This window comes from Takifugu flavidus, chromosome 12 (genome assembly GCF_003711565.1).
Source record: "Takifugu flavidus isolate HTHZ2018 chromosome 12, ASM371156v2, whole genome shotgun sequence".
NCBI lineage: Eukaryota > Metazoa > Chordata > Actinopteri > Tetraodontiformes > Tetraodontidae > Takifugu > Takifugu flavidus.
In genome coordinates, this window is record NC_079531.1 from 9,808,120 (window position 1) to 9,832,193 (window position 24,074).

Sequence of the window (24,074 nt, forward strand, 5' to 3'; positions counted from 1 at the left end):
CAAAATGAGTGTGCTCTGTACGCATTACACGCCTATGAGGGTTCAACAAAAAGACTCACGTTTTCTCGCTCACCATTTGCCACTGCGAGGAACGCAAGACTTATGTGTCTTAATGCAGTTCGGCGTGCATCGTTGCCTCTAAACGTGTGTGTCGCTCCACTTCCGCGGCTATGCGTCTTTTTCGAGCTGCAGCGGTGTTCAGGCCTGATTACGTGAGGGAGACCTCAGGTCGCCTCGCCTGCAGCTGCGGGATGCTGATGGCGCCTATGGGACCCGTTAACAACGTCACGACCTTATGTGGTCATCAGGTCGCAGCTCTGCGACAGAAGAGTAAAGAATGACAGCTTCCAGGATTCTGAGAGAGACCTTTAGTTTAGTTTTGTTACTTAACCCGTGCTATGGCCAGCAGGAAACTACCGACAGGGATAGAAGCATGTGAGGTTTAACAGCTTTTTCTAATGACAGTTAAAGTCTTTCTATCTTTTCTGTGGTTGGATAGACAGCAAAGACAATTTTAACACATATTTCTATTTTATCAAGAGATCCTTATGACGGCATTATGGCCAAAATGGTCCATAGGGGAAAATAGCGTAGAGGTATAGTTGTCATCTGAAGACCCTTTTCTTTTTTCCCCATCAAGAGTGTTTTAATTATTGAGCCTGCAGGCTTGTGAACTCTGAAGCCTCTCTTAGAGGCTGCAGGCAGGGCTGAAGGGGGTTTCCAGCTCCCTCTGAGGGCTTTATGTAGGATACATGTTTGTTACAGTTGTTGTGTCGGAAGCAGAAAACACACCAGGATTGGTGACTTTTAGTTTAACAGGCCCATCCATGCATGCATGCATGCATCCATCCATCCATCCACAATTTCTTGTGTTAAGGTTACCTGATTAACCTACCTCTTGTGCCTGTTCATCTATCATTATTCATCACTCCACTCTCCCTTCTATTCTGTGTCTCCTGTGTATGATTCATCAATCTAAATGTCCTTCTACTCCGCCACCTCTCTTGTCTTCCTACCATTCTCCCTTCCATCACACCAGCCATTCATGCTATGACTCATCCCTTTAACTGTATTCCTCCATATTGGGGAGCCTAGTGTAACCACACTGTCTTTATTTCAATGCATTATTAGTGCGACATCAGTATCTTCCAGTCCTTTGGCACTCTTTATAATCTTTGTCTTTTCACTTGTCTGTGCTAAACTATATTCCCTGCCTGTGCAACATTCTGTGCAATTCAAAACCACTTGTTCCTGCTGCCTTTTCTGGCTGTTTTGAGAGGGGACATTGGCAGAGACAAATGGACTGGTGGTGCTACACCACTAAACAGGCAGCTGTGGATGGGTCCTATTACTCTGTGTTGGGTGAGGATCAAGGCGGATCAATGACTGATGGTGAACACTGCATTTGTAACTTGCAGAACAGCAGTGCAGCCACTGTGATTTGGGGATGGCTACACAACAACTAACAGGACGTGACATATTTTTGAATATGTGAGGACGCAGCAGCCAGACATCTAGAATCACTGCTGACAATATGTGGACAATATGGCATACGAGGCCAGGACGGGCTCGAGTTATGCTGGTTATATTATTGACCGTCTGTCCGTCGGTCCACTGCCAGGGTTCAGAAGCCATAGATGAATCAGCCATCCTGGTCTAGACACCCTCCACAGAAAGGCAGCTTTGTGTGCAGTGGGTATGCCATAAGTGTCCCATAAATATGGCAGGCCAAGTGTGGAGTCCCACGCCATAAATGACATGCGCTTGCGAATATTCACACAAGTGTGCAGAGCAGAAAATCTGTGATTGGTTCCACCTACACACTTATGTCTAATTTCCTGCTGATGCAGAATATAGAAGAGCCCCATGATCCACCACTTTGCACTTGCATGACTCATCATTAAAAGATTACAAGTACTTTCAAAGAGGTGCCAATTCATAGAAACAAGTTTTCCTCATCAGTCTGTATTTTATTGTGTGCACCAAGATGAAGACGAGGAAGACTTGGCTTTAACACAGCTGTTCATGTCAGCTGTCAGTGTTAACATAGGACAAGAGAAGGGCTGAACACACTGATATGTCTATCACTTAAGAGCATTCATAGACTTACAGGTGACTAACATGGCCTTAGCACAGGTCACCTGGCTCAGCTACCCAGAAACACACAGGTTGGATCAAACAAGCTTGGCATCGACCCTCTTCCTTGAGTCTATGTCTCCCTTCTACCAAAAATCTACAAGCTGCAGTTTTCAGCTACAATTCCATTCAACAACATCAGTGTAGTAATGAAAATGACATGATGCAGCTGTTCATTTTGAAAATAATACTCTTTGCACCAACATTCTGTCTAGTCCACAAAATCAATGTGATGAGCTGAGTGAGTCAGTCAGTTATTGGCAGATTACAGATAGGAAGCCTTTCACTCCCACATCAGCACCGGGCCATTGGTTGTTGCTGCTACAACTTTAACAATCCTCCTGATGGTCCTCCATAAGCTGCTACTCTCCAGTGGATCTCCCTTACCTACTGTAAAAGTGTTGCTGGACTTGGACGTACACTGTACCGCATCTGCATCAATGCGTCATTTTTTTCTCTTTTACACTCACCTTAAACCTTGTGGTGGAGGGGTTTGCTTGTCCCAATGATCCTAAGACAGGGGTGGGCAAATCCAGTCCTCGAGGGCTGTATCCAAGCCAGACTTTCTGTCCTACAGGTAAATACTTTCACCTGGGGTTCCATTTACCTTGGTGAAAGCGGTTTCTCCCTGGTAAGATGCAAAACCTGGCTGAATTCCAGCCTTCATGGATTGGACTTGCCCATCAGAGGAGGTCAAATCCATTCCTCGAGGGTTGAATTCAAGCCGGGATTTACATTCTACCAGGCAGGAAATGCTTTCACCAAGGTAAAAGAAACCCCAGGTGAAAGTGTTTACCTGTAGGACAGAAAGTCTGGCTTGGATACGGCCTTCGATGCCCACCCCTGTCCTAGGAGCTCCGCTGTCTGGAGCTTTATGCCCCTGGTAGGGCCACCCATGGCAAACATTTCCTAGGTGAGGGACCAGACAAAGCGTAGCCCATCACCTCCTAATGATGATAAACAACATTGGTGCCAAGTTTCCCTTGCCCGGATGCGGGTCACCGGGGCCCCCTCCTGGAGCCAGGCTTGGGGGCGGGGCATGTTGGTGAGCGCCTGTTGGCCGGACCTCTGCCCATGAAGTCCGGCCGGGCACAACCCGAAGAGGCAATATGGGACCCCCTTCCCATGGGCTCACCACCTGCAGGAGGGGCCAAGGGGGTCGGGTGCATTGTGTGTTGGGTAGCGGCCGAAGGCAGGGACCTTGGCGGTCTGATCCCCGGCTGCAAAAACTGGCTCTAGGGACATGGAATGTCACCTCTCTGATGGGAAAGGACCCTGAGCTGATGCGTGAGGTTGAGAAGTTCCGACTAGATATAGTCAGCCTCACCTCAACGCATAGCAAGGGCTCTGGAACCAGTCTTCTTGAGAGGGGTTGGACTCTACCACTCTGGAGTTGCCGATGGTGAGAGGCGACGGGCAGGGGTAGCAATCGTAGTTGCTCCCCGGCTCAGTGCCTGTATATTGGAATTTACCCCGGTGGATGAGAGGGTAGCCTCCCTTCACCTTCGGGTGGGGGGACGGATCCTGACTGTTGTTTGTGCCTATGGCCCAAACAGCAGTTCAGCGTATCCACCCTTTTTGGTGTCTTTAGAGGGAGTGCTCGAGAGTGCTCCTTCTGGGGTGTCCCTCGTCCTCCTGGGTGACTTCAATGCTCACGTTGGCAGCGACAGTGTGACCTGGAGAGGTGTAATTGGGAAGAACGCCCCCCCGATCTGAACCCGAGTGGTGATTTGTTATTGGACTTCTGTGCTCGTCTCAAATTGTCCATAACAAACACCTTGTTCAGTCATAAAGGCGTCCACATGGGCACTTGGCACCAGGATGCCTTAGGCCGCAGATTGATGATAAATTTGTGGTCGTGTCATCGGATTTGCGGCCGTACGTTCTGGACACCCAGGTGAAGAGAGGGGCAGAGCTGTCAACTGATCAGCACCTGGTGGTGAGTTGGCTCCGATGGTGGGGAAGGATGCCAGCGTTCCCAGCAGACCCTCACAATACGTTTGGGTCTGCTGGGAACACCTGGCAGAGTCTCCTGCCAGAAGGAGCTTCAACTCACACCTCCGGGAGAGCTTTGACCATGTCCCGGGGGAGGCGGGGGACATTGAGTCTGAGTGGACCATGTTCTGTGCCTCCATTGTTGAGGCGGCTGACCGGTGCTGTGGCTGCAAGGTGGTTGGTGCCTGTCGTGGCGGCAATGCCCGAAGCTGCTGGTGGACACTAGCAGTGAGGGATGCCGTCAGGCTAAGGAAGGAGTCGTATCGGGCCTTACTGGCCTGTGGGACTCCTGAGGCAGCAGATAGGTACCGGCAGGCCAAGCGGAGTGCAGCTACGGCGGTTGCCGAGGCAAAGACCCGAGCATGGGAAGAGTTCGGTAAGGCCATGGAGAACGAGTTCCGGACGGCTTAGAAAAGGTTCTGGACCACCATCCGGCATCTGAGGAAGGGGAAGCAGTGCACTGTAAACACTGTGTATAGTGGCGATGGTGTGCTGCTGACCTCAACTCGGGATATTGTGGATCGGTGGAAGGAATACTTCGAAAACCTCCCTAATCCCACCAGCGCGCCTTCCAGTGAGGAAGCAGGGCCTGGGGACCTGGGGACAGACTCTCGTATCTCCGGGGCTGCTGAAGTTGCTGAGGTAGTCAAAGAACTCCTCGGTGGCAAGGCCCCGGGGGTGGATGAGATCCGCCCAGAGTTCCTTAAGGCTCTGGATGTTGTAGGGCTGTCGTGGTTGACTCGACTCTGCAACATCGCATGGACATCGGGGGCGGTGCCGCTGGATTGGCAGACCGGGGTGGTAGTCCCTCTTTTTAAGAAGGGGGACCGGAGGGTGTGTTCCAACTATAGGGGGATCACACTCCTCAGCCTCTCTGGTAAGGTCTATTCAGGGGTACTGGAGAGGAGGGTCCGCCGGATAGTAGAACCTTGGATTCAGGAGAAGCAATGTGGTTTTTCGTCCTGGGCATGGAACGGTGGACCAGTTCTACAATGTCAGCAGGGTGTTCAAGGGTGCATGGGAGTTTGCCCAACCAGTCCACATGTGTTTTGTGGACTGGGAGAAGGCATTTGACCGTGTCCTTCGGGGGGTCCTGTAGGAAGTCCTCCGAGAGTATGGGGTGCCGGGCCCCCTGATACGGGCCGTCCGCTCCCTGTACGATTGGTGTCAGAGTTTGGTCCGCATTGCTGGCAGTAAGTCAAACTCATTTCCGGTGAGGGTTGGTCTCCGCCAGGGCTGCCCTTTGTCACCGATTCTGTTCATAACTTTTATGGACAGAATTTCTAGGTGCAGTCATGGTGTTGAGGGGGTCCGGTTTGGTGACCTCAGGATTGGGTCTCTGCTCTTTGCAGATGACGTGGTCCTGTTGGCGTCATCGGCCCCTGACCTCCAACGATCACTGGATTGGTTCGCCACCGCGTGTTAAGCGGCTGGGATGAGAATCAGCACCTCCAAATCTGAGGCCATGGTTCTCAACCGGAAAAAGGTGGAGTGCCTTCTCCGGGTCAAGGAGGAGATCCTGCCCCAAGTGGAGGAGTTCAAGTACCTCGGGGTCTTGTTCACGAGTGAGGGAAGAATGGAGCAGGAGATCAACAGGCGGATTGGTGCAGCGTCGGCAGTAATGCGGACTCTGCACCGGTCCGTTGTGGTAAAGAGAGAGCTGAGTCAAAAGGCGAAGCTCTTGATTTACCGGTCGATCTTTGTTCCTACCCTCACCTATGGTCATGAGCTTTGGGTAATCAGCACCTCCAAATCTGAGAAAGAACAAGATCACGGGTACAAGCGGCCGAAATGAGCTTCCTCCGTAGGGTCGCTGGGCTCTCCCTTAGAGATAGGGTGAGAAGCTCTGCCATCCGGGAGGAGCTCGGAGTAGAGCTGCTGCTCCTCCGCGTTGAGGAGCCAGATGAGGTGGCTTGGGCATCTAGTTAGGATGCCTCCCTGGTAAGGTTTTCAGGGCATGCCCCTCCGGTAGGAGGCCCCCGGGAAGACCCAGGACACGTTGGAGAGACTATGTCTCTCAACTGGTCTGGGAACGTCTGGGGATCCCCCCGGATGAGCTGGAAGAAGTAGCTGGGTAGAGGGAAGTCTGGGCCTCTTAGGGCCGCTTAGGCTGCTGCCCCCGCGACCCGACCCCGGATAAGCAGTAGAGGATGGATGGATGGATGGATGGAATAAACAGCTGGACATGAAGTGAGTGAGACAGTGAAGACAGTGGACAGGCTGGATTAGCAGAACAGAAGCTGGGGTCTAAAGGTCATAGTGGGAAAATTCTGGCATTGCAGCTTGCAACCTGCTAAATAATAATAGCCTCATGGGCTGTTAGCTGTGGCTGTAGTTATGTCGCCTAGTCCTGAAGGTTCTGGACTCTGTTCTGGACTCACCAGATCGACACAGGCAGGAAGCTATGGGCAACAGCGGTCCTCTAGAGATGAACATCTGCCAGGTTCCTGTGCTTCTACCTCATGCTGACTTCAATCATCAGCCATTGAAACTGTCTTTTTGTCAAAGTGAGAGAATCATTTCGAGACATTTGAATATAGTTCCGCTAGTTTTTCTGTCAGATCAGCTGGGATATAAGACCACATAACACTGAGTTTTGATCAAAATAAAATCGGTTCTTGTCACAGTTTCTGTTCAAATAAATATTTCTGTGCTGCTCTAAATGGAACTGACACATCTGCTGGAAGCAGATGATTAATAAATAATATCTGCAGGTAGAGAGAAGTAAAATGTCAACTGTCCAGTGTATAACTGTATAAATCACACCTTTTCCCTCCTCCCTTTACCCTCTCACCTTCCTTCCCTCTTTTGTTCTGCCCTTTTCTGCCTCTCCTTATTAATTCTCTCTGCCAAGTTTATTTATTTTAACCGTCCTGAACTTCACATTACTCACCTTCAATCTCACACCCACATCAGCATTTTTTAGATTGCGAAAACTTCCCCTCATCCACTCTCACCTCTTTGCTCAGCATTTCTTAACCTTTCAGTCTGACTGTGCACTGTAGAACTCACTGCCCTTTTATGACCTTTATCTTTAAGCTCAAGGCATTAATAAATAACAATATGACATAAGAAAGGAGAGAATATTTAACAGCCAGAATGAGTTTAAACTGAATTTTAAAAAATTAAATTAACAAGTAAGAAATTAACTTTACCTACAGTATAGTAATGTTTACATAAATATATAACACAGACACATACACAGCAGCATACTGATACTAGCACACAGAATGCTATGACATCTTGAAAGAGTCAACTTGTAGCAGGTTAATGATATTTTCTGAACTTAAATGACACTCAAACCAACAAAACTGACATATTTGGGCCCTTTTGTGAACAGGTCAACTTCAAACATGGGTCCGACTGATCAAACACAATATTCTGATACTCAGACGTGCCAGAGCAAAATAAGCCAGTAGATAACAAATCGATGTGACTAGAATACCATCTAAATTGAGTTTAGGATTTGAATCTCTAAATTTAAATTCAAACTTTAAATGATTCAGTCAACTGTCCACTCCTTTTTCTCCCCGTGCACCGTTCTCTTAGTCCGATACAATGGGGCCTTTGTGGTCTTCCTGGTCTGACAGGAAGAGAGTTGCTTTTCACAGTTGGCCAAAAAAAACACACAGCTGAGCGGAAGATGAGCCCCCATCTCTTGGCCATTGGTGCTCTCTGGATCTACTCCCCTCTTCCCCATTTCTCTGTAACTCCTATCTGCCAAGTGAATAAATTCTGTATGTGCATACACGCACACACACACACATATCTATAGGGAGCATATTAATGGAGCAGGGCAGAGAACCTGGTACTGATGGAGTGTTACTATGGGAGTAACCCCAGCGAGAGAGGGTACATGCAGAGGATGTGGGAGAAATGGTTACTTCGAAACCACACATCCTTACTGACTAAGAAGCAGCTCTTATCTCAGTGTTCAAATACCCACAATAAAAAGTTGCTATCACAGCTAGAGTGGTGACGTACAGTGTCAAGTTATTTTTGGGGGTGAAGGTTTTCTTTTCTCTCTCAGGTTTATTTGCCCTTATTTTCCAACTTGAAAGGAATTGCAAGATTGAAGGTTGACTAGGATTTCACTCAGAGGCAACAGTCTGGGTTTCCGTTTTCATTTTTCCTTTATTATAATTTCTCCATCAGGGTGACTTTTAGTTTACAGACAGCCCAAGATCACAACAGGTAGCCCAGTGGCCACTTGGTGAAAAACCTTGAAATAGAAAAGAGAAATATAAACATATGAAATTGTTTGACAAGAAATGAACATGTTTAAGAACTCACAGACATATTACACATAAAACCCAATAGTCATAAATATAAATGTGCAAACTCGCAATAATGTAACCAAGGAAGTAGGCTACACCATAATTTCATTAAGACAACCAGGGTTAATTGTGTTTTAGTCGCTACAAACTACAACAATATACCTGTTTGGGCCTGCGCCTCTCACTGAACACCAACATCCTAATTGTAAACAGTGCTGTTTGTGAAAGTGAACATTCTAACTCAACAATCGGCGCAGTCACAATACAGTATTACGTCTTTCTTCCGACACACTGAAATTTAAGGCTTAAAACAAATTAAAATGGTGCTTACCAAATGTCCCTCCAGATCTTGCGAGCAAACACCTCGAGAATTGTCTCATTGCTTTTCTAGCTTGGGAATGAGGACAATTGGAAACACCTTGCACGTGTGGAAGGCACGCCTCTGCGTGGTGATGTCACAAACCCTTCCCTATTCTACTTGCAATTACACTTACCCACCACCAGGAACCACTAAAGTGCCAAGCAAGTAACAAGGGGTTTGGCTTTACACCTCCCACTCGATCACACAAACTGCTGTTGTGATGATCGCCATGAACAAAAGAAACTAAATTTTTACTGTTATAGAGATCTTACCCTTACCTTTGCTCCTCAACAGGCAATAGAACTATCAAACGCCTCACATCTCTATGGAGAACTGTGGAATGCGACTTGTCATTTTTAGCTGTCTTACAGTTAACAGAATCATTTACATTTTTAAACATTGGAATGCAATGACTTTGGACCACTTTTACGTCAACATCTCTGACAATGCCTCTTGCATCAGGATTGGCCTTGATCACTTTGCCCAGTTTGTACTGTCCCTGGAGAGAATTCTGGTCACACACCCAAACAATGTCCCCTTCTGAGACATTTCGATGCAAGGTGTGCCACTTGTTTCGAATGAACAGGTTTGGGCCGACCAGTTGACTCCAGCTTTTCCAGAAGTTGTTTACCTCACATTGGATCACCTGGAGTCTTTTGTAAGAGTAACTCTTAAAGTCGAAGGTGTTAAAGTCTCCGCTGTTAGAAGCGCGGCCAAGCAGGAGAGAATTTGGTGAGACATACCGGATGCAGTCCTCCTTGCTCTGCACTCTGGCTTCAATTGGTCCGTCTGGAACTCACTGTAGCTCAACATGGTGTTCTTGTCAAGGGCTTGGAGAGCTCTTTTAGCAACACGGACAGCAGCCTCCGCAGCGCCATTCCGGTGTGGCGAGTCAGCTGGATGGATCTGCCACCTCCACTCAGTGCCTCTACTCACTGCATACTCCACCAAGGCTGCTTTATTTTGGGATTCCAGAAACTGGTATAGGTCTTGTAGTACCGGCTTTGCTCCGATGAAATTAGTACCAGGATCTTACCAAAGCTTACTGGGATCAGGGTGACTTTTAGTTTACAGACAGCCCAAGATCACAACAGGTAGCCCAGTGGCCACTAGGTGAAAAACCTTGAAATAGAAAAGAGAAATATAAACATATGAAATTGTTTGACAATAAAGAAATGAACATGTTTAAGAACTCACACAGACATATTACACATAAAACCCAATAGTCATAAATATAAATGTGCAAACTCGCAATAATGTAACCAAGGAAGTAGGCTACACCATAATTTCATTAAGACAACCAGGGTTAATTGTGTTTTAGTCGCTACAAACTACAACAATATACCTGTTTGGGCCTGCGCCTCTCACTGAACACCAACATCCTAATTGTAAACAATGCTGATTGTGAAAGTGAACATTCTAACTCAACAGTCAGCGCAGTCACAATACAGTATTACGTCTTTCTTCCGACACACTGAAATTTATGGCTTAAAACAAATTAAAATGGTGCTTACCAAATGTCCCTCCAGATCTTGCGAGCAAACCCCTCGAGAATTGTCTCATTGCTTTTCTATCTTGAGGACAATTGGAAACACCTTGCAGGTGTGGAAGGCACGCCTCTGCGTGGTGACGTCACAAATCTTTCCCTATTCTACTTGCAATTACACTTACCCACCACCAGGAACCACTAAAGTGCCAAGCAAGTAACAAGGGGTTTGGCTTTACATACAGCGTTGTACTTCATCCACAGTACAAATATGCTACGGCAAAGGGGAGCCAGGACGCCAGGTCAGCTTCTGAGTGGTTTCACCATTACCCCCAAATATCGAGTTTGGGTACAAAGCCCCAATGACAGACAGACTCAACACAAGGACATCTGATCTGAGAGAGAAAATCATGAAGTCCTGGGGGAACTGAACTACCTCCCTGCCAAGGCTAACAAAGTGTTATGATGCGATTCAGGCAGGACCCATAAGCAGACAAACAGCTGATGGTGTTAACACAATATTTTAAATAATTCAGATAACTGCTCTATGTGGTGAAAAGGTGTGCAAAGTGCAGATTGTTCCTCCAAATGAGGGGCCCGTGGTGACCTAGGAAGAGGCATGAGAAAAACGGGGAACGTTACTTGAAGGGAAAGAACACGAGAAGATACCATTGCCCATGTTTACCACAAAGCCGATAAAAATGATCAGGAGCTGGTGATCAGGAGGCAGCGGCTTTGAAGAGTGTTGCTTGATAACCATCTGCAGGTGTGATGTCACCAACAAATGGTACCCAGGTGAATCCACCATGCCCCCTAGTGAGAAAACCAGGAAAACAAAGACAAAAGGCACCAAGACACAGGCCATGACAATACCTCCCCCGCAACAGGCGCCTCCTGGAACCCTACCAGGCTTCTGGGATGGTCCCGGTGAAAGTCACGCAGGAGGCTGCTATCCAGGATGTGGCACAGAGGAACCCAAGACCTTTTCTCAGGACCGTACCCCTCCCAATCGACCAAGAACTGTAGGCCATGTCTCTGCCGACGGACATCCAGAATGCACTGGACCGTATAGACTGGGCCACCATCAATAACACGGGGGGGTGGGGGCGAGACATGGAACTTGGAATGAATCCTAAGTTTAGAAGGCGACTTGAGGCAAATGAGGAGGGGGGTGTGCGGACAATGCGATCGATAACAAACGGTCCCACGAAACAAGGAGCCAGTTTCCGGGAGTCCGCCTGTAGGGGAAGATCCCTTGTAGAGTGCCAGACCAAGTTAATAGGCGGGCGCTGGAACATGGTGACGGTTGGCTTGTCTCTGAGACAGTTGGGAGGAACACAGAGGGAGACTTTAATATCCATGTAGACGTTGTAAATGACAGCTTTAAAAATGGCTTCATTTCATTACTTGAGTCAGTTGGTTTCCTTCAACAGATAAACCAACCAACTCATAGCTTCAACCACACCCTAGATCTAGTTCTGACTTATGGTGTTGAGGTAGAACATGTGTCAGTGTTCCCTCAGAACCCACTCCTGTCAGATCATTCTTTGATCACTTTTACATTTATGATTAAGGATTCTTCTATGCTCAGACCACAGTCTGACTATAGCAGACGTCTTTCAGTTAATGCTGTAGCTAAATTTAAGGAAGCAATCCCTGTGCTCATCCCAGGACCACTGTGTGTTTCCCCAGGGATCAGTCATTATAATCTTAGCCCTGCTGAGGTTGACTCTAGTGCTGAAGGTGCAGCAACATCACTGAGAATCACAGTTGATTCTGTTGCCCACCTGAAAAAGAAAATAGTAAATCAGAGGAGGTGTGCCCCCTGGTATAATTCACATATCAGGACCCTCAAGCAGAAAGTGCGCAGACTAGAAAGGAAGTGGCATTCTTTTTTTCTATGATCAATTTTTTTATTTTCAAGTAAAGGCAAAAAATACAATACAGAAGAAACAAGCCTAAGGCCAAGAACATGCCATAGGACAAAATACAGTGGAGACACCACAGAGATTTAAAAAATAAAATATGTATATAAAGAAAGAAAGACGGGACAAAAAAAAAATCACATATTGACAAAGATGGAGGGAATTGCACTTAAAAAAGGGAAAACACCAGTGGAACTATATTAGAAGAGCTAGAGGAGATAAGATTTTATGTCATGCTACTCAAAGACTCAGCGGCGGTATGCCATATGTTGATTGTAGTTTCATTTGCGCAGTTAATCCGAGCAGTTGAAAGCTCCATGTAAATGACATCGAGCAGGGACAGTACCCAAGATCGGGTGGTCAGAGAGTGAGGTGGTTTCCAACGAGTTGCAATCATTTTTTTTGCTGCTGTTAGTCCAGCAAAAATTAGTCTTTTTTTGGTTTGGAAATCTTAAGAACTGAAAGATCATCTAAAATCAAAACAGGTATAGTTACAGGCACCACTACATGTGTCTGGTCAGACAACTCAGCAGCAACATTCTTCCAGAAACTTTGGACAGGAGGGCAGTCCCAAAACATATGGATGTAAGTGCCTAGAGCTTTCAGAGAACATAGTGTACAATATGGGTCATTGATAATTTTCATATGATGAAGTTTAACAGGGGTAAGGTATGTTCTATGCAAAAAGTTAAAGTGGATATGTTGATGGTCTGGGTTGCGGGATGCTTCCGTTATACTGGACCAGACCACATTCCAATCAAACTGCTGAGCAAGGTCAGGACAATCTTTTTTCCAAATTCTCTCGATGGGGAGTGAGGCTGGGTCCCTTTGCAAAAAACGGTATAGTTTAGAGACCACGCCCTTAGCTCCTTTATGTTTAGTAAACAAGTCTCTTAATGGGTGGGTAGGTAAAGAGCACTGCAAGGGCATACCATGTCTCCATGGTATGCCCTTCATGTCGATACAAGGTAAGAAATTAGGGGGCCAAAACGTAATTGACACTGTTTTTTAGAAATGTTGCTGAACAGAACATCCTGAAGAGTCCACGGTTGAACTGCATTGCTTTCTAGCGTACGCCAGGAGACAGAACAATTAGGATTAAACCAGGAGAGTAAGGGCCTAAGCACGAATGACCAGAAATATAGCTTAAAGTCAGGTACCGCCAAACCCCCATCCTCCCTCCTCTGCAGGACAGACATTTTCAAACGAGGGCGCTTTTTGTTCCATATAAATTTGGTGGTTGCAGATTGGAGCTTACTCCAATGGTCAGATGGAGGAGGGAGGGGAATCATAGAGCTAACAAAGTTGATTCTAGGCAAGATGAGACACAGGCACGGATAGACATAGGAAGATCAACCCACCGGTCCAAATCCCTTAATGTTTTGTTTAGAACCACAGAGTAATTATATTTAGTGATCTGGTTTAGAGAGGGGAATATTTCAATTCCTAAATATGTAAAGTGTGGTACTATGGGGATGTTGATTGGAAGAACAGAAGATTTAGCAGCCTCATTGAGATGTAGGAGAGCAGATTTGGAGCAATTAATTTAAACCCTGATAAATTCCCAAACTCTTCACAAATAGCCAGTAGGTGTGGTGTAGATTGAGCTGGATTTTCTAAGAAAACTAAGACATCATCCGCATATAGCGACAGCTGATGTTGGGTGTTGCAGACAGAGATAGGCAAGATCAAATTAGATTGACGAATTGCTTTGGCTAGAGGCTCCAGAGAAAGTACAAATAATGCAGGGCTGAGCGGGCAGCCCTGGCGTGAGGACCTGGAAACTGAGAAAGGAGAAGAATACATTTGACCAGTCAAAACCTGAGCGGAAGGATTTGAATAAAGCGTTGTAATCATTCCAATAAAATTCTTGCCAAAGCCCATTGTCTCTAAGACAGACCACAAGAATGGCCACTCGGTCAAAAGCTTTCATGGCATCCAGTGAGAGTACAGACATAGGTGTTTTGTTGTCTGTTGCTGCCTCAATAATGTGAAGAAGACACCTAACATTATCAGTTGCCAAACGTGACTTTATGAAACCTACCTGGTCAGGGTTGACCAACAATGGCATGTAACGTTCAAGACGGCGAGCAAGGAGTTTAGCAAAAATCTTCAAGTCAGAGTTTAGGAGGCTGAGTGGACGGTAGCTCGAGCAATCAGTGGGGTCTTTATCCTTTTTCAGCAGTAGGGAAATGAGGGCTGTGTTAACATCCCTCGAAAATCTACCCCTTTCAATCGAGAACTCAATCATATCTAAAAGAAATGGGCCCAAATGTTCCCAGAAAGTAACGTAAAATTCAGGAGGGATGCCATCAATGCCTGGTGATTTCCCTTTCTGCATTGTTTTTGCAGCTTTTTCAAGTTCTTCCAGGATAATTGGTCTTTCTAAGTGAGAGGAGTCAGTTCCTGGTAGTTGGGGTAAACATAATTGATTTAAAAATCTGTCACATTGAATTTTATCCAAGGACACCTCTGTTTTATATAGCTCAGAGTAAAAAGTTCGAAATGTGCAATTTATCTGTTTAGGATCAGTGCTAGTGTTGCCATCTGCCAGTTTAATGGCAGGGATGTCTGCAAAATGGTCATTAGCTCTAATTCTCATAGCCAGGAGATGGCTCTATCTGGCACCATGAAAATAATATTTTTGTCTGGTCCTCTGAATTTGAAATTCGGATTGCTGTTTCAAAATGTTGTTGATTTCCTTTTTAATTATTGTGCGTTGTAGAGCAACTTGTTCTGTAAAATTGGATTGCAAAATGGAGTCCAACCTGGTAAATTCTCGTTCAAGATTTTGTAAATGAAGGGATCTTGATTTTCGTGCATTAGAGCTAAATAAAATAGTATTGCTTCTAATAAAGCCTTTGATAGCATCCCAAAGGATACTGGGGTCCTCCACAGAACCAACATTGAAGTTGAGAAATTCTTTGAGGCCTGAAACAAATTGTTTGGTGTACTCTTCATTTTTAAGTAATGAGGTATTGAAGCGCCATCTAACAGCGCGTTTGGAGACGTAATTCAAAGTTACAGAGCAGAAGACACCCTTGTGGTCTGAAAGAGCTATTGGGAGTAAGGTTGCAGTATTGACAGGTTGAAATAGTTGTGGGGAAGCGAAGAGGTAGTCTATCCTAGAAAAGGATTTGTGGCGGCCAGAGAAGAAAGTATAATCTCTGATGGTGGGATTGACTAACCGCCAAATGTCCATCAGGCCCAAATTATTAGCCCAAGATTTTAAAGCGTTCGTGGCCATAGACTGGCCTCCCGATGAGGTTGCGCTAGATCTATCAGAAACTGGGTCCCATACTGCATTAAAATCCGCTCCTACAATGAAAGAGTAATCCGTCAATTCTAGCATTTTTGTTGTGATTAAATTATAAAAATCTTTCCTGAAATCATTAGGGGCATACAGAGATATAAGGGCTATCTTCCTTGAGTGAACTTCTATCTGAGCTATCGCAACTCTACCCGATTCATCAGCCCAGGATGTTGCAATTTTTTACAGGCAAACTACGTCTCACAACAATGGCCACACCTTTAGTTTTTGTGCCTGCAGAGGAAAACGCTATAGTGTGAAAAAATCTGTCTGCAAAACGACCCATGTCAGCCTTCAGCAGGTGTGTCTCCTGCAGTAGTGCTATGTCAATGTTTTTTCTTTTAAGCAGAGTAAGAGTGCTAGTACGCTTATGGGGAGCATTCAATCCACCACAGTTCCAACCAAAGTAACAAGAGTAAACACCAATCGAAGCCAGTATACCAACTGATATGAGATCGGTGCAGTCAATTCCGGTGAAAAACGGAGTAGAACTCGGTCTCGTAACAATAATACTCAGGAATGAGCTGCGTTTACGGCAATGAAGCAATGTTATTCTGTACCGGAGCCACTGGGTTCGTGGGTCGCACCGACGTCCAAAAAGTCTTCCACTTCTTTCGGCGACGTGAAGGCCTTGAACTGGGCACCGTCTTTAATTTTGAGAGTGGCCGGGTGGAGCAGAAAAAAGTCCAAACCTTTAGCTCGAGCTGTATCCATAGCTCGTTGAAAACTTTGACGGCGCCTGATGGTGAAGTTGCTGTAATCTGGAGAAAAGTGAATCTTCCGACCGTTGATGGAGAGGGGATCCTTCTTGGCAGCACGGAGAATGGCTTGGCGGGAAGAGTAGCGAAGCACGCTGAAAATCAGGGTGCAAGTAGCACCACGAGTGCGGGCGCCGTCGCTGTAGATTCTGCGTGCACTCATGATCTCAATCCGGGTGTCGCCAAGAGTGGGGAACCACTTAGGGAGAGACTGTGAAATAAAATGGGTAGCGCTAGAGCCCTCAAGCCCTTCGTCCAAGCCAATGACACGGATGTTACAGCTTCTACTCCTGTCCTCCATGTCGGCTGGCTTAAGGTTTATGGCCTGCAAAGCCTGGTCGTGCTTGTCCACTTTGCTACAATTACTTTCGACAGTAGTTTTCAGTGAGTCTACGTCGGATTTAATGGCATTGAGGGCAGTCGTGAGTGTAGTTAGCTCATCTTGAATGGCACTTAGCTTCACATCGTTGTCTTTCCCCAGTTGTTGGATTTCGGAAAGCCGCGGCTCCAGGTACTCGCGTTGCTTCTGCATCATGTACTCGGCAATTGCGTCGACGTCGGTGTCTCCAGAGACGCTGGGGACTTTTTTCTTGGAGGACATCAGAGGCATATGTCGAGCTAGAAACCTGTAGCTACGAATTAATTAACAATTTGACAACGCCGGGCAGAGAGCAGTAAGCCTAGGCAGCCATCTTGTCCAGCCGATCACGTGACTCTCAGGAAGTGGCATTCTTGTAAAATAGATAGCTATCATGCAGCCTGGAAAGACAGTCTGTTAGTTTACAAAAAGGCCCTCCGTAAGGCTAGAACAGCTTATTTTTATTCTTTAATTGAGGAAAATAAGAACAACCCCAGGTTTCTTTTCAGCACTGTGGCCAAATTAACCAAGAGTCACAGTGTTTTAGATCCATGTATCCCTTCTTCCCTTAGTGGTGAAGATTTCATGAGCTTCTTCACTGATAAAGTTCTAGCTATCAGAAGAAAAAGCTAACCAGGCCATCCCAACAACTGGACCATCACCAGATGTGCTGACTGTGGGAACATACAGGTTCTCCAACGAGCCCTTAAACTCCTTCAGCCCTATACATTTTTCTGAGGCGTCTTCGCTAATTGAGAAATCCAAGACCACCACGTGTCTTTTAGATCTCATCCCAACACACCTGTTGAAGGATGTTTTAACAATGACAGGCAGCTCTATCCTGGACCAGATCAATTGTTCTTTAGTGACAGGTTATGTACCCCGGTCCTACAAGGTGGCAGTGATTAAGCCGTTGCTTAAAAAACCATCACTTCATCCTGATGTGTTAGCAAACTACAGGCCTATATCCAACCTTCCCTTTATCTCTAAAATTCTTGAGAAGGTGGTGGTGACTCAGTTACTAGAGCACCTGCAGAGAAACAGCCTGCTTGCGATGTTTCAGTCAGGCTTTAGAGCTCATCACAGCACAGAAACAGCACTTCTTAAAGTCACTAATGATCTTCTCATAGCTTCCGATCATGGACTGGTCTCTATGCTGGTTCTGCTGGACCTCAGTGCTGCTTTTGATACAGTTGATCACAGCATCCTGTTACAGAGACTGGAATATGTGATTGGGATTAAAGGGACAGCACTAGACTGGTTTAGATCATATTTATCTGATAGATACCAGTTTGCTCATGTCCATGGTGTTCCCTCTTCATACAGTAGGGTTAGCCATGGAATTCCTCAAGGTTCTGTACTTGGACCAATCCTTTTCACCTTGTACATGCTTCCCTTAGGAAGCATTATTCGGCAGCATGGGAAACATTTTCATTGTTATGCTGATGACACTCAGCTTTATCTATCCATGAAACCAGAGGAGACAGAGAAGTTACTGAACCTTCAGACCTGTCTTAAAGACATAAAGTCCTGGATGTCTTCAAATTTCCTCCTCCTTAACTCAGGAAAAACTGAGGTCATGGTGTTTGGTCCTGAACCTCTCAGGGATAGATTAGATCACATGATCACTCTAGATGGTATGTCATTAACATCTAGTCTCTGTGTGAGGAATCTTGGAGTAACTTTTGATCAAAATCTCTCCTTCAACTCACACATTAAATTAGTCTCTAGAAGTGCCTTTTTTCACCTGAGGAACATCACAAGGATTAGAAAACTACTGACCCTCCATGATGCTGAAAAGTTAGTCCATGCATTTGTTACTTCCAGGCTGGACTATTGTAATTCTTTATTATCAGGGTGTCCAAACTCTTAAGACTTAAGAAGCCTCCAGGTGATCCAAAATGCTTGCATGCATAGTTGGCCAGTTTTACCTAGATCCTTCCAGTTCAGAGCTGGGCCCCATCCTGTCCTCATCCTGCATTGTTGGAGCTGCTTCCTGGCAGGTGGAGGAGCGGATCCTAGAGGAGCAGCAATCGACTCCAGACCCTGGGGGCGGCCCACCTAACTGAATCTTTGTTCTGAGTTCTGCCCGTTGGGATGTCTTGCTATGGGGTCATTCTTCCATGCCACCCTGGGCTATCACGGACTCTGCACTTCCTTAGGCAACACTTCTGGTGGCCTTCCATGGCTCGAGATGCCAAGGTTTTCATAGTGGCCTGTCCAGTTTGTGCCCATGGAAAGTCCCACCAGCCTCCTGCTGGCCTTCTCAATCTGCTAGACACCCCTTGGCACCCCTGGTCACACATCACGGTGGACTTTGTCACCGGTCTTCCCCCATCGGACGGGAATAACGCCATCCTCGCCGTGGTTGATTGTTTTTCCAATGCTGCCCACTTCATTACTCTCACAAAACTCCCTTCCACATCAGAGACTGGGGATGTCCTGGTCTGACATGTTTTTCATCTCCACTGTTTCCCAAAGGATATTGTGTCAGAGGACCCTAATTCACTTCCCGAGTCTGGAGAGCTTTCTGTGCTGCACTGGGAGCCTCTGAGTCTCTCATCCGGGTATCACTCATGTTCCAATGGCCAACCGGAGAGAGCCACTCAGAGTTTGGAGAATGCCCTGAGGTGTGTGGTGGCCTGAAACCCTGTTTCCTGGAGTTCGTTCCTACCCCGGGTGGAGTATGCCCACAACTCGTTCGTCAACTCATTGGCCAGTCTGTGTCGTTGCAGAAGTGTGTGGATGCAGGTCTGATCTGCCCTTCTCAATCAATCACTCAATCAATCTTTATTTATATAGCGTCTTTTACAATCAGAATTGTTTCAAGGCGCTTTCCAGAATCCTAGGGCCTAACCCCAGACAAGCAACAGTGGCAAGGAAAAACTCCCCTTTAACAGGAAGAACCCTTGTGCAGGACCAGGCTCATGTAGGGGGACCCTCATGCTGATGGCCGGCTGGGTAGAGAGAGAGGAGAAGGGGGAGGACAGGTAGAGGATAGAATGGAGGGGAGAGGAGAGGAGAGGAGAGGGGTAGAGGACAGGAGAGGAGAGGCATAGAGCATAGAAATACATGCAAAAATACATTATATTGAATTAAATTGAATTGAATAAGCTGCTGGTTGAGTGGGTCGGCGGGGTCGGAGGTCAGTACACAGCTCTGAAGACGGCGATACCTGTAAATGGATACAGAAGGGGGGTGGTAGAAAAACTACACAGGAAATAGCATTACTAGTCTCCTTGATGAGGAGGAGAGGAGAGGAGAGGAGAGGAGAGGAGAGGAGAGGAGAGGAGAGGAGAGGAGGGAGGAGGAAAGCATGACCCAGCGGGGTGACAGAGGCCTGTCAGGTGATCATGTTTCTGGACCCCGGCAGCCTTGGCCTATAGCAGCATAGCTAAGATGCCAACCTAATGATTAGACGACCCCCTAAGTATGATAATTTGTCTGTCTATGATAATAACTGGAACTACAGAATTAGTAACAATAAGCTTTTTCAAAGAGGTAGGTTTTAAGCCTAATCTTAAAAGTAGCGATGGAGTCAGCCTATGTACCTGGACAGGAAGCTGGTTCCATAGCAGGGGGGCCTGGTAGCTAAATGCCCAGTGGGGTGACGGAGGCCTGTCAGGTGATCATGTTTCCGGACCCCCGGCAGCCTTGGCTGGCTAGCAGGGGGGCCTGGTAGCCAAATGCTTGGCCCCCCATTCTACTCCTAGAAACTCTGGGAACCACAAGTAGACCAGCATTCTGAGAGCGGAGCGGTCTATTGGGCTGATAAGGTATCACTAGCTCCTCCAGGTAGGATGGAGCTAGGCCTCTGAGGACCTTGTAGGTCAAAAGAAGGGTTTTAAAAATTATTCTAAATTTAACAGGCAGCCAATGAAGAGACTCCAGTACAGGAGTAATGTGATCTCTTTTGTCAATACCTGTCAGAACTCTAGGTGCAGCATTTTGGAGGCTTCTTAAAGAGTTTTTTGGACACCCTGATAATAAAGAATTACAACAGTCCAGCCTGGAAGTAACAAATGTATGGACTAACTTTTCAGCATCATGCTGCGTTAGTAGTTTCCTGATCTTTGTGATGTTCCTCAGGTGAAAAAACGCACTTCTTAAGACTATTTTAATATGTGAATTGAAAGACAGATTTTGATGAAAAGTTACTCCAAGATTCTTCACAGAGAGACTAGATGTTAATGAGAAACCATGGAGTGTGATCATGTGATCTAATCTATCCCTGAGAGGTTCAGGACCAAACACCATGACCTCAGTTTTTCCTTAGTTAAGGAGAAGGAAATTTGAAGACATCCAAGACTTTTTTTGTCTTTAAGACAGGTCTGAAGCTTCACTAATTGCTCTGTCTCCTCTGGTTTCATGGATAAATATAGCTGAGTGTCATCAGCACAACAATGAAAATATATCCCATGCTGCTGAATATTGCTTCCCAAGGGAAGCATGTACAAGGTGAAAAGGATTGGTCCAAGTACAGAACCTTGTGGAACTCCATGGCTAACCCTACTGTATGAAGAAGGAACGCCATGGACATGAGCAAACTGGTATCTATCAGATAAATACAATCTAAACCAGTCTAGTGCTGTCTCTTTAATTCCAATCATATGTTCCAGTCTCTGTAACAGGATGCTGTGATCAGCTGTGTCAAAAACAGCACTGAGGTCCAGTAGAACCAGCATAGAAACCAGTCCATGATCTGAAGCTATAAGAAGATCATTAGTAACTTTAGAAAGTGCTGTTTCTGTGCTGTGATGAGCTCTAAAGCCTGACAGAAACATCTCAAACAGGCTGTTCCTCTGCAGGTGCTCCAGTAACTAGGTCACGAGTCACCACCACCATCTCAAGAATTTTAGAGATAAAAGGAAGGTTGGATATCGGCCTATAATTTGCTAGTATATCTGGATCCAGGGATGTTTTTTAAGCAACGGCTTAATCACTGCCACCTTGTTGGACCAGGGTACATAACCTGTTACTAAGGAGCAACTGATCTGGTCCAGGATAGAGCTGCCTATCATTGGTAAAACATTATTTAACAGGTGTGTTGGAATAAAAGATGTGGTGGTCTTGGATTTCTGAATTAGCGATGACGCCTCAGAAAAATATATAGGGCTGAAGGAGTTTAAGGGTTCATTGGAGAACCTGTATGTTCCCACAGTCAGCACATCTGGTGATGGTCCATTTGTTGGCATGGCCTGCTTAGCTTTTTTCTGATAACTAGAACTTTATCAGCAAAGAAGCTCATGCAGTCTTCACCACTAAGGGAAGAAGGGATACGTGGATCTAAAACACTGTGATTCTTGGTTAATTTGGCCACAGTGCTGAAAAGAAACCTTGGGTTCTTGTTTTCTTCAATTAAAGAAGAAACATAAGCTGTTTTAGCCTTATGCAGGGCCTGTTTGTAAACTACCAGACAGTCTTTCCTGGCTACATGATAGCTGTCTTATTTACAAGAAAACCACTTCCTTTCTAGTCTTCGCACTTTCTGCTTGAGGGTTCTATTGTGTGAATTATACCATGGGGCACACCTCCTCTGATTTACTATTTTCTTTTTCAGGGGGCAACAGAATCAAGGGTTATTCTCAGTGAGGTTGCTGCCCCTTCAGTGACAGAGTCAACCTCTGCAGGGCTAAGATTATAATGATTGATCCCTGGAGAAGCACACGGTTGTCCTGGGATTAGCACAGGGATTGCTTCCTTAAACTTAGCTACAGCATTATCTGAAAGACATCTGCTATAGTAAGACTTTGTTCTGAGCATAGAAGAATCCTTAATCATAAATGTAAAAGTGATCAAAGAATGGTCTGACAGGACTGGGTTCTGAGGGAACACTGACACATGTTCTACCTCAACACCATAAGTCAGAACTAGATCTAGGGTGTGGTTAAAGCTGTGAGTTGGTTGGTTTATCTGCTGGAGGAAACCAACTGACTCAAGTAATGAAATGAAGCCATTTCTAAAGCTGTCATTCATAACGTCCATATGGATATTAGTGTCTCCAATGATAATGACTTTTTCCGTTCTAAGGACCAAGTCAGATAAGAAATCAGAGAACTCAGACAGGAACTCTGAATGTGGCCCAGCAGGGGGCCGATATACAACTACAAACAGAAGTGGCTTTTCTGTCCTCCAGTTCAGATGAGTGATGCCAAGAGTCAGGCTTTCAAATGAACTGAAGCTATGTTTTGGTCTGGGATTAATTAATAACTTGGAGTGATAGATTGCTGCCACTCCCCCTCCTCGACCAGTAACACGTGGAATATGATAATTCAGATGGGTAGGAGGAGTAGATTCATTTAAGCTCACATACTCCTCCTCCTGAAGCCAGGTCTCAGTAAGACAAAATAAATCAATGTGATGATCCGCTATCAGGTCGTGCACTAACAGGGATTTACACAAAAGAGATCTAATATTTAACAGTCCACACTTAATTGTGATATTAGTTTCTCCAACTTGTGCTTCAGTATTAATTTTAATAAGATTTTGGTGATTGACCGCTCCCCCGCTCTGTGCTTGGTGAACTTTTAACCGTGGAACAGAGACTACCTCTATAGTGTTAAATATGTTATTGTTGGTGGTTGAGGGTTCTAAGGAAGCAGCAGAGAGGTGTGTAAGACTACAACTCTGCATCCTGGTCTGGACCCTGGATTGTCAGGTCACTTTGGGTCGAATAAAATTAGCCAGATTACTAGAAATGAGAGAAGCACCATCTCACGTGGGATGGACACCGTCTCTCCTAATCAGACCAGGTTTTCCCCAAAAGGTGCTCCAATTGTCTATAAAGGCCACCTGGTTATCGGGGCACCACCGTGACAGCCAGCGACGAAGCGACGACATGCGGCTAAACATCTCATCGCTGGCCAGATTGGGGAGGGGACCAGAGAATGCTACGGAGTCCGACATCGTTTTTGCGTAGTTACACACCGACTTCAAGTTAATTTTAGTGACCTCCGACTGACGAAGCCGGGTGTCGTTGGCTCCGACGTGAATAATAACTTTACCAAATTTACGATTACGTCTCGCCAGCAGCCATAAATTTGCTTCTATGTCGCCCGCTCTGGCCCCCGGAATGCACCTAACTATGGTCGCTGGAGTCGGCTTCACGTGGCGCAAAACAGAGTCGCCAATTACCAGGGTCGGTTTCTCAGCGGGTGTGTCGCCGAGTGGGGAAAAGCGGTTAGCCACGGGAAGCGGTTGGTGGTGCACCGCGGGCCTTTGTTTTGGGCTACGCTTCCTACGAACCGTCACCCAGCCGCCCTGGCTAGCCGGCTGCTCGGCTGCTGCCGGGGGACCGCTAGCTGTAGCTACGCTAGGCGGCTCCGCAGCAGCTAGCTTACCCTGGCTACATGACGCAACTCCAGCTAAGTCCAAACTGCGGAACCGCGTCTCAAGCTCGCTAAGTCTCGCCTCCATAGCCATAAATAAACTACACTTTCTGCACCTATTCCCTTCACTAAGGGAGGCA

The 24,074-nt window shown here is 46.2% G+C and overlaps 2 protein-coding genes across 3 annotated transcripts in view; both read right to left on the reverse strand.

Moving 5' to 3' along the window:
• Positions 1 to 319, reverse strand: part of gria4a (glutamate receptor, ionotropic, AMPA 4a) — an 85,239-nt gene extending 84,920 nt beyond the window's left edge. Inside the window, exon 1 of one of the 2 annotated variants that reach the window (XM_057050675.1) lies at positions 74 to 319. The gene's annotated coding sequence lies outside the window, so the exon portion shown is untranslated. Of the gene's footprint in view, positions 1 to 59 lie in introns of both variants that reach the window. The other variant, XM_057050676.1, reaches the window with a different exon arrangement.
• Positions 320 to 21,861: 21,542 nt separating this feature from the next.
• The window catches only part of LOC130535342 (uncharacterized), a 47,659-nt gene continuing 45,446 nt past the window's right edge, over positions 21,862 to 24,074 (reverse strand). The window contains exons 2-3 of the mRNA XM_057050331.1: positions 22,229 to 23,951; positions 21,862 to 21,867 (exon numbers count right to left, since the gene is read on the reverse strand). Coding sequence (XP_056906311.1) covers positions 21,862 to 21,867; positions 22,229 to 23,239 — 1,017 coding nt within the window. The 5' untranslated portion in view covers positions 23,240 to 23,951. The remainder of the gene's footprint in view (positions 21,868 to 22,228; positions 23,952 to 24,074) is intronic.